The following is an 11,230-nucleotide window of genomic DNA, read 5'->3' on the forward strand; positions in this document are numbered from 1 at the left end:
AGTACACCTACAAAGGTGATCTCTGTCTGAAAGCATACAGAGGTTGGATAAGGAGAGGGACTAAACTGAGGAGCTCTGTTTATTACCTGCGTATTGCATACAAATTACTTGACTTTATGCCAGAAGGCTTTGTGTTGAAACCTTGGCTCCACTCTGAAGCTCTCTGCCTGCTACTGAAGATACATTCCTCCCTCATATACACCAGAAAACACTGAGCTGTCAGAGTCCTGACACACAGCATGTGGTTCTGCACGTCACCATATTCCATTCCAATTTCAGTTTTTTCCTATTGAATGCTGTGAAGAGGAGCCTTGTGGGATTTCATTGGCTCTCTCAGAGCCAATTAATTTCCAACAGCTGGGACCTTTAGCTGAGGTAGTGAGTTACTGGTGGTTATTGTCCCTGTGTTTAGGTGCAAGTAAGATAAAAAGCCCATAAAGCAATGTTTCAAAAGTTGTGTGGTGAGACAGCTCTGATGAATGGTAACCATCACCAGTGCTTTGCAAACCCTTGCCAGGCCCTCTCAGGTATGGCTTTGTCTTTCAAGGAATTGCTGGGTTTTTATAATACTGTTGTTTTTAATTCAGAAGCAAGCTGTAATTTGTCTTTGTTTCATTTAGTGTGTGTATACTTTCTAGCTCCATGGCTTGGGGTTTTTTTTGACTTAACAACAAAATTTGGCTTTCATTCTTGACTTTAAAAACAAGTTTGTTCTAAAACCAAACCATGCTGCTTAGCAACTTAAGTCCAGACAGGACACAAGGGTATATGTGTGATACGAATGTCAAGGGGTGAAAATGACTATTGTAAGAGACTGGGCAGGGAGAGGTTGTGTGAGTGAACACCACCCAGCTACTGGGTCTGCTGCCTGGGCTCTGTGTCTACACTGATCAAAATAGAATTTATCTAATCCAAGGCTTGGGAGAGCTCAGCCATTCAAAGAGGTGGTGTGTAGCATATAAATTTGGGAACAGAATTGGCCTTGTATCTCTGTGTTGACATCCAATCAGTCAGTAAATCCCCATTCAATTCGTAGACAATCAGGACCAGCTGTAGCACAATTACAGTTGACAGCTCACCAGAGGATAGGCACACATTTTCCAAACACAAACCACTTTCCTTTAGGAAGGGGCCCAGGCAGCCCTCTTGCTGGCATGCAGCAATGCTCAAGTGGTAGCTCTTATTCAAGTTAATTAGCCAAGGTTACTACCAACAGGGACGCCAGAGCACTGGCAAATGGGGTCAGAAATCTTACAGTCCCTTTTGTCTGTACTTCTCAGGTCTGACTGTATTTACAACTAGGATTTGAAACCCAGTTCTGCTTTACTCATGTAAAAGCAGTTGCACAGAGGACTGCTGCCTAAGGCTTATTAAATACGATTTTTTTTTTTATCTGGTTTTCAAATCCCATCTCTTCACAAGCCTTTTTTAACTGTAAAGCAGTTGTCTCTGGAGACCCTGTAAATTTGCAAATACCAAAGTAGTTTTTAGTACAAGACCTCAGACCCCTACTGTTTGTACAGGAAAAGAAGTTAAAGATTTTCTTGCAGCAATAAAACTTGGATGAGAAGATCCTGAAGGCTTCCAAGTGTGTAGTAGTCCTCACTACAAAGGCAGAGAACATTTGCCAGTCCTGGCCTATCTGCCATAAAGAGTTTCTTCCTCAGTCCGGGTACTCAAACAGAAAGCAGATGCTTAGAACATGATTGTTTTATATGTAATAAATTATGTGCAATTCTGCTGTTTTTTGGTGGGCATTGGTTCATGGTTACTGTCACCACCCTTGTTCCTGTGACTTAGTGGAGCTGTGGACAGTAGTGCACTGCTTGCAAGTTAAGGCTCTGCATCCTTTCTTCTGAAAAGCCTCTGTATATAAGCTCCTGGACGTGGACTATGCTGCTCCAAAACTCCGCTCAAGCAGAAGCAAAGTGAAGATCTGTTTCTCCTGTAGGCCAGGTACCATAAGGACAGAAGCAGTTTTGCACAGGCCCATTGGGGGAAGTTGGTAAAGACTTAAGAGTATTTCTCAAGAGGGGATATTAACAAGTTCTATAAAGGCAAGCAGTATGGCATTAATGGAGTTAGATGTCTAAGATGGTCACTTCAAGTGGTAGTGTTTTAGTTTCTTTTAGTCCTGGTTATTCATGTGTAAGTTGCTGTTAAATACTTTTCCTTGTATGACTAAAGTATGGGGTGTTAGGTAGGTATATGAATCCTGCAGCACTAGTGGTCATCTAAATACTTAGGAGGCATCTTCATTTGTGATTGAAGGTTTTTTGCAGTTTTTAAAGAGTTCCAGAATAACTGACACAAGGAGATTTACACTATGTAATTTTAATAACCCCCACAGGGGGAAAATACAGCTTATAAAAAGTAAAATGGTTGAGAAGAACGGATAGGTACTTGAAAGAAGGGTAAAGTTGTGGTGGGTTGACCCAGCCAGCAGCTAAGCAGTGACACAACTGCTTGCCCCCTGCTTCCCCAGCAAGACAGGGGAGAATAGCAAGAGCAAAATCTAGAGCTTTTTGGTTGAGACAAAGGTTTAGTAAATGAAGGAAAGAGGAAAAAACAAGTGATGCAATGGCAGTAACTCACCACCTCCCACACATTGAACAGTGCCCAACCGGTCTCTGAGCAATGTCCACAAGGTAGATAAAATCCCCCACCTTCTGCTACCCCAGTTTTATTGCTGAGCATGATCGTACATGGTGTGGTATATCCCTTTGGTCAGTTCAGATCACCTATCCCAGCACTGTTCTCTCCCGGTTACTCATTGGGGGTGAGGAGTACAGCTTGAGAGAGAAATCTGTGACACTGTGCAAGCACTGCTCAGCAATAACCAGGCCACTGGTCTATTGCCAACAATTTTGGCTACAAAAAACAAACACACCACCCCAAGGGCTGCTGTTAGGGAAGTTCTCAATCCTACCCCATCCCAGTACAAAAGTGTGTGCATGTTCACAATATCTCTTCTCCCAACTCCACCCACTTGATGTTAGTTTGGTCAAAATTTTAATCCTGCACAGCTGGAAGTGGGTGATGACAGGCCTTCAGCAGTGAGTTAGCAGATCTTTACATTTTAGTTTCTGAGGTCTTTTTCTGGTATAATTCATGTGCTCCTCCTAATTTATAACTGACTTTCATCTCCAAAAAACAATCTACACTAAATTGATATGAGCTAGTATTTTAACTACATGTGAAACAACAAATCATTCTTGGCACTGAAGTGCTACTGTAAAATTTACTTGAAGTATTAAACTCTCTAGGTAACAATTGTATAAAGAAGCATTGAAGATTGTGCCGAAATACAGTACCAGTGATTGCGCTTTTCTAAATTTAATTAAATTGTGTGTATGACAATGGTTGTCAATGCTGGGACATTCCTTTTTCCAATGCTTTTTCCATTCCTTTTAGTGGAATGATGGCTTGCAGATTTAGTGGCTTACAGAGAAGTCCAGTGAACTCCAGAGCTGGTGCAGAGTTAAGGGGCAAGAACAGGAGCAAGGGAAAGGGCAGCAGTAGCTGGATCTCCCTCTTCTGGTTGCAGTGAACAAAGATCATGTTCAGTGCTTGTCTTGAAATTTGTAGTGGTAGTCACACAAAAAATGTTGACATAGAGAGAAATATGAAACCCGTAATACAGGTTATTACCTCTAAAAACCCCCAAAGTGTCACAGAGCTGTTTCCTTCTTTAAACCTAAAGGAATATTACAGAATTTTCTGAAGTTTTCCAAAGATGCACCCACTTCAGTATTACACATGTAAAGCTACAAAGTTGGGTCTTCTAGTTGGGAAACATTTTGAGAAAGATGTACCTGTTTTTCCCATTGTACAGCATGCTATTCCTGAAGAATGCTCCAGGAACAGGTCTGTAAAGCAAAAAAACCCTCAGCAGTGCTGTCTGGCATTAAGTACAGCCTGAACCCTTGCTAAGGAATTAAATGGATACAAATTTATAAAAGTTGCCTAGCTTTAGAAAGGTGACCATCTGGGTTTCCATGACTAAGGTTCCAGTTAAGAAGGGGCCAGTAAGAATTTGCCCAACTACTTCCTTCCCTTTTATTACTGTCCAAAAGTGGTGGTATGTTTGTTTTTTTTTTAACTTTTGACAAAGCTGATCATGTCCTTGAAAAGATTATCAAGGCCACAGGTGACAGGAAAAAAAACCAAGGAAGCTTACAAATAAAGCACAGGTAGAATCAGGTGTCATGGCATAACATTCCTTGGTCGGTTTTGTCAATAACAACATAAGGCTCCTGGATTTCATTTATTTTGGAATTACAGTTGTCCAGCTTTCCTGCACTGCAATCAGGAGAGTCACATTCAGGCTGCAAGAAGCTCCTTCTGCTGTGTGTGCTGGTCCTTCTTATGTACGAAGACCGAACATCAATACTTTGTGGTGGGATGTAGGTGAGGTTGGGGGGCTCTCTAATGTGTCTGAAGCACTCAGCAGCTGTGTGGGCATTAGGAGAACCAGTGGTGGGCTCCTCCATATTCCCAGGAGTACAGCACAGATCTGAAGATGGCTCAACATGTACAGCTGCTCTGTTCTGCATCTGAGCATTAGTCAGATATGGGTGTTTTATTTTAGAATGATTAAATTCTCTTACGTGCCTGTCACTTGTATTTGCATATGACTTTGACTCAGCTTGGCCAGTTTCCTCTACTGGATATGTAAGGTTTTCCTGCGTGTCCTTGATTTGTAGCTTTGTGAAGGTGAAAGACAACTCACCAACTTCCTCTTCCCTAGGGACACTGCCGTTTTGGACAGATGAAACGTCCTTGTACGGCAGAGACTTCAGCTCATTGGGTTCATCTGCAGGGTCTGGGTCTATGCAATTCATGGCATCGTTAATTTCTGCTTCAATTGATTCTTCAGCGACTTTTTGAGCTTTATACTCTAAAGTATTTTTGCTGTCACGAGAGCTGTCAGCAAATATTGCAAAGGCTGGTGGACCGCTTGCTCCTGGGGAGAGCGGCACAGGCCTGATCTCATTTGCAGTTGACTCTGCAGTGACTGCCAGAGCACATTCTTCACTTAGACTGGCTCTTGGCTTTTTTTCAAAAGCTTTTGGAGAAAGATTCTCACTGAAAATAGGTGTTTGTCTTATGACAATGTCACTATATTTGATCAAGAAGTCCTCACTGTCGGAGCATTTCCCCGGAAAATGTGCAGTGTTAATGACTTGCCTTTGGTGTTCCTGAAGCCTGTTAGTGGATGGAGCAACTGCTAACTGAGGCACATCATCTTTGATCTTCAGATTCCCAGCAGCTTCAAAGGATATATCACTATTAGTTGAAGACATCAGTTGAGTAGCAAGGCACAAAGATGTCTCACTGTTTTCTTCATTTTCTAGATTTTCAGTGTCTTCTCTCTGAGGTGTCTGATCCTCTTTGTCTTTATCTCCATGACGCCGGTGCATTTGTGTTCTCTTCTGTAGGGTCTTCTCCAAATTGCCATGTTTTTCTTCATTTGTCATTTCGAGGATGGTTTCACACTCAATTCTTGCCAGGAATATTTCAAATGCAGTCTGCTTTGTTTCCTCATTGTTTCTCTTTTTGACAAGTGAAAACTCTGTTTCTGTTGTTGCAACGTAACCTATTTTCTCCAGTACTGTTTTTACAGTGTCATCTGGGAGCACAGATTGAATATAGTAGACAAAATTACCGGTGAATGTCTGAAACAGAATGCAACATTGAAAAACAGATGAACACCAGGGGTGGGGTGGAGGGAAGTGTGAAAGACTTCCTAAAAATCAAAAGTACTTCAAAAATTACTTAAATCTTTTTTAAAAATTATGTTCCTAAAAGTCTGAATTTTGAGTCAATGAGGCTTTTCTAACAGCATTATTTTGTCAGCCCCTCAAGCATTATAGCTTTGCTATAGCACATTAATTTCAGTGAAGTTATGCCAGTTTAAACCTGCTGAGATATGGCTAAGAGCATCTATATTCAAAAAGGAAGCAGTAAAAAAAAATCATTTTAGTCAAACTAGAGAAACTCGGAAATGTCTTATGTGCTCTACTGAAGAACAGGAGATTTTTAAACAAATTAGGATTCACAGAATAAGTCAACAAGGTCTAATCTTTTCATAAAGAAACAGACATGATGCAGTCACTTAATTGTATTTCTTAACTGGTGACAAGACTGTAACATTGTATTTTCCCATGGCTTAGACTCCTGCTGTAACTCTACAACCCTTGAATTAAGTTGCCATTTCTTTGAAAGCACCTATTGGAACGGAGAGTATCCTAGCAGAAATATTGCCAAAACATACTTTCTTTGCACAAGCTGTCTGCCAATATGACTTGAATTAAACGTTCCTTCTTTGTAACAACTTTAAAAAATTGCTCAACATTTGCTTGGGTTTGGAGCTACCCCAGGCGTGAGGCCTGGTTTGTGAAGTGGAAGTGGGTTTTGGCTTTGTCTGAAATGCTATGATAAGAGACACTGTGTTGACCTAGGCATGCCGAACTCCAGGTAAGTCAGATCATAATGGAACTAAGAATGCAAAATCAAGACCTTATTTTCAGCGTGCTCAGCTTGAGACTGACTTACTTGCTTCCTAAGGCAGATACAAAGCATTGGTCTCCCAAGCACAAACTTGCGGGAGAATGAAACTGACCCCCAAAAAGGCTGTTAATGTAAAAGACCATAGTATAGCATTGGATGTAGTATAGCATAGGACTCAGCCTAAGTCCTCAGATAAGTTTGGCAACACTACCTTTCACTCCCCAGCTTCTGTTCCTTCTAGAGGAGAAGGTGCTGTGGGGGAGGGGTAACACCACATCTTGAGGCAGGAAATGTGAATGAGGTAACCCATAACTTTTTATCAAACCAAACAAGATATTAGTTTTCTCCAACTTATGTGTTGCAGGAGAATTATTTCAGGCCTTCAGCAAGCTATCTTGTACTTCAGATTACTCACGATGCTCTTCAAAGTTTGATTTTAATGAAGGGATTCTTGTGTTTTCAAAACCTGAGCCTGCTAACTGCAGAGCTAACTATTTTATGTTTTGCCCTGTTTCAAGGAGGTGAATGAGGACAACAGGAATCTACATCTGTTTGAGAACGCACAGATGGGACTTAAGGAAGAAGGAAAGAAATGTCTTGTCCTTCACCAGCACCTGTTGCTGTAGGACAGGAAGGAAGTTTGTATCTTGGGTGTTCAGGGATTTTGTTTATAAACAGGTAGATATTGCATGTTTTGAAGATTGATCTCTCTTCTGGTGAGCATGCTAGGGTAACTTTGACGACTTTAGTGCAAAAAGCAGCAGCATTTCCTCTTTTGAAGGGGGTTTTGCTTCCCACTTCACCAGCCAGTCACCAGAGCTGGGATAGGTGTTGAAGTCTTGAACCAGACCCTGCCCACCCAGCCTTTGCCGTCAAACTGTTGGCAAAAGAGGTAACTAATATTAAAAAACAATCTCTCCCTCTAGGCAAATTAAGGTTAAGACTCAGAGTAATGAGTTTGCACCTGCCACTGTACATTTTCCCTTCTTTGCCTTCTCACAGTAAGTGAGGCTCTCTAAGCTACTCAGCGCTCATGGGAAAGCCCTGAAGATGCAAGCTTTGTGAAGAGAGGGCCTGGAAAGGCCCAGGACGCCCCTACCCCGCAGCACTCTCGCACCGCTCAGGGCATCCCTCACTCATTCAGAATGTGCTGCCGCCCACTCCTCCGCCACAGGCCTGCGCAAGAGGCCTCGCACGCCGGCGGCCGCCGTGCCCGCCAGCCGGGCCGCCCGTCCCCGGGACCGGCCGCGCTCAGCTCGTCCCGCGGCGCTTCCCTACCTTCAGCGACCTGATCTCTTTCCGCCACGGGGAGAGGAGCAGGTTGATGCAAAGCAGCTCCAGCACCTCCAGCGCCTTCAGCAGGTCGCGCAGGACGCCGCCTCCTCGCCCGCCTCGGGCCCGCCGGCACCGCTCGGCCAGGCTGCACACATCCAGGGTGCCGCGCCGCCGCGGGCCCAGCAGCCGTCGCGCCCTTGCCTTCAGGGAGGCCTCATCGCACACCGCCAGCTTCCCCTCCGCCCCCCGGGCCGCATAGTAGCCCAGGTAGTCCCGCAACACCTCCTCCTCCGCCGCTGCCCCCGGCTCCTTCATGGCGACCAGACCGGCCGGGCCGCCCGCCCGCAGGCTCTGCCCCCGGCCGCCATTGGCCTCTCGGCCTGCGCGCGGGCCGGTCAGTGGTGGGCCGCGCCGTCACTCAGGGCGGGGGCGGGCGCGGGCGCCTCGGCGAACCGAAAGCGAAACGCGGGGGGCGGGGCCACGCGGGGCGGGGCGCGGGGCGGGGCGCTGGGCGGGCGCCGCCGCAGCATGGGCACATAAGGAGGGCGTCGTGTGAGGAAAGCATGGTCTCGGCAAAGTATGGTCTCAGCGCAGCATCGTCTCAGCACGGGCCGAGGTGGGTATCGGTGTTGCTGCTGTGCTGAAGTGAGTTCACTCGGTTCCCTTGTGCTGGGGTGGGCTCGCTCGGTTGGTGCATGCCAAGGTGGGCTTACTTGATTCCCGTGCCGTGATTCCAACAGCATTGTGTTACCGATCTCTCTAAGCTCTCTCTGGCCTCTTTCCGTGTGGTGGTGTTGGCTGCTCGCCTGGCCAGGAGGTGTCAGTTGCGGGCATGTGCTTGGAAAGGTGTGGCCCAGTGTTCAAAGGCTGGCGTGAGAGTGCTGCCCTAACACCATTGGTGCTGTGAGGTGAAACGGTATCAGCTGTACCAGTGTGTTCCTTGTGCCTGTTTTGTTGTTGTTTTCATTGGCTGTTGCCTCTGAATTCCTGGACTAGATTTGGGTAACAATTAGCTGAAACAGACACGTGTCTTCTGCTATGGTTGCTGAAAAGTTTCCCGGAATGGGTCTGAAATTGGGGTCAGGTCCAGCATTTGGAAAACAAACAACTTTGCTCCAGGTGATTTTGCTAATACTGATTACTGGAACCTGACTTTTTGAGTTGCTTCCTGGGACTGTAGTAATGTTGTGAACCTGTAAATTAGTGCTGGTATAGGCCAGCTGTGACCTTAATTTTTCTTGTAGACCACCTGGGCTGGTGTCCTCAGCAGTGTCTCCACTGACTTGCTTGAAGTGTGAATTTAACTTGATGCTTTTTTAATGGCTCGTCTTATTACAAGTTGTCTTCATTACTTGATAGATTTAAAAATTAATATCTGTCTTACTGTTAACCACTGGGAATGTATAGCAGCTCCTGATTAAGGGAAATCTCAGGTTTACTTGACCACAGTCCTATTTCCTTTCTTGTAGAAAGTGGCTGTATGATGTTGCAAACAAACCGGTTTTCTCTCTGACTTTACAGGCAAGAGGGCTTTCCAATAACATATGCTTTTGATCGTCATTCTAAGTGAAATGGCATTAGGAAATACTTTTGTAGAATTTGTGTATGGATAATTGCTATATAAAAATTGCTGATCTAGCCAAGAGGGAAGGGGGGGGACAAATCCCCATACTACCACCAGCTGTTAAAATGAGGCCATCTGGCCATCTGCTGCAATGTCTGAGTTTCCTTCCCTACCATATGTGCGGGCACACACAGACAAGCTTGGCTATGCTCTTGGTAGGGTGCCTGCAGGCGCCTCGGCTCTCATCTTGCCATATGCAAAAATTTATTGACCCAAATGAGAGGGTTGGATTTCATGTTTTTGCACACCTCTTCCCACAGGGATGGGCTTGGATTCTTTAAACTTTGCAATTCTTGTTAAAATGTAGAGTAGCTGTACTTTGTTAAAGCCCAGTGAGTTCTAGTAGAAGGATGTTGCTTAGTGCTGATTCTTTTGTTTCTTTTCAAGAAAGTGTATTTGTGTAATGTAGCAAATACTGAGTTGTCTCAGCTGTGTAGCTATTGCTGCATTGTTATTCTCTGAATTGGTTTCCTAGTACAGCCTCTAAGGATGGGCTTTATTTTCTGTGTTTTGAAGATCTTGATACTTTAAAAGACTGTTCTCTGAAGGGAAGCTGTTAAGCTTCCCTTGTGTGTGTGGTACTGATCCCATTCCTGCCAACAGGGCAGAATAACTTGTCCATGACCCAGGTGCCTCAAACTTTAATTGCAGTTCCCTGAACCATGAGGTCTTCCAGCTTTCTTCTCCTTCTTCAATGAGATTTTGATTTTTTTGCCAAGTTTTAGGTTTTTTGTGAATGTATAAATTTTATTGCTGATGTCAGTCTCTTGCAGAAGTGTAAAGTCCTCCTAGGAGCAAAGCTGTGGCAAAACACTCTTTTTTTACAGGGTTCTTTCACTTAAATTCACAACTTAAATTCACAAATAAAGTGCCTCTCTCTTATGAATGTATTAGGTTAATTTGGAATGCAACAGAAGACAGAAGGTATCAAAAAGATTTTTATTCTTAGGTGGTTGTTCATTTTTCTTCCTTTCTTCTAGTAGTGCATTTATTGGCTCAGTATAATTCTCAGGCATTCTTCTGCAGTTTCATAGGTTACTCTGTGTTGTGAGTTTGTGAATTTAAGGCTACATTCTACTTGTGTTGACTAGCGTGCATCTTATTCTTCCCAGGCTGTTTCCTCTGTCTCTTCAAATTACAGTCTTACTCTTCTATGTACTTCACTTTTTCCAGTTTAATGTAATTCACTGATGTTAATAGGTGCATTCTCTCTGAAAGCTTTGAAATCCAGCAGTATTTTCATTTGGATACAGGTGATCCCACCTGACCCATCCTTTCAAACTCACTCAGAGTAACTGATAAATACTTCCTTGTATGATGATGTTAATTTTCAGAAGTGTGTGGTTAAATTTTACTTGAGAGAGTATTTCTCTGGATTCAGGAGGGAATGATTGGTCAGACTGTTCCACGACCAGTTAGATGAGTTTGATGTGGTTTCCACTCAGGAAACACACTGTTACTTTGCTGTGCTGAAAAAGTTCTCTATTTTAATATTTCTGGGAGGACTGGTCTGTTATTCCTTGGCTTTTCCTCTTTTCTTTGGTGACATGCTGCTATTTCCAGTCTCCTGACCTTAGTTATTTTTCAGAGGTAACTATGAATGTGTTTGTGAGGGTTTCTGATGCTTCTTGAAATGCAGTGGTATTGCAGACTCTTCCCTTCCTGCTCTTGCTGAGCTGGGCTAATCCAGGCTGGGCACATGCTACCAACTTGTCCTCTGAGCAGAAGAGACCTCAATGCTCCAATGGCAGCTTCTTTCTGTGGTCTTTGACAAGTCTAAAATCCAAATGTAAGTGGCTGAAGCACAATACTGCTTAG

The 11,230-nt window shown here is 44.0% G+C and overlaps 1 protein-coding gene across 1 annotated transcript; it reads right to left on the reverse strand.

Moving 5' to 3' along the window:
- Window positions 1-2,318: 2,318 nt before the first annotated feature.
- LOC104552606 (brain expressed associated with NEDD4 1) lies at window positions 2,319-8,199 on the reverse strand. The gene is made up of 2 exons (XM_062007761.1): window positions 7,792-8,199; window positions 2,319-5,678 (listed from the first exon to the last, which is right to left on the reverse strand). The coding sequence occupies exons 1-2, from the start codon at window positions 8,101-8,103 to the stop codon at window positions 4,200-4,202; spliced, it is 1,791 nt and encodes a 596-aa protein (XP_061863745.1). The 5' UTR covers window positions 8,104-8,199; the 3' UTR covers window positions 2,319-4,199.
- Between the last annotated feature and the right edge of the window lie 3,031 nt (window positions 8,200-11,230).

Source organism: Colius striatus, chromosome 14 (genome assembly GCF_028858725.1).
Source record: "Colius striatus isolate bColStr4 chromosome 14, bColStr4.1.hap1, whole genome shotgun sequence".
Classification (NCBI taxonomy): Eukaryota; Metazoa; Chordata; class Aves; order Coliiformes; family Coliidae; genus Colius; species Colius striatus.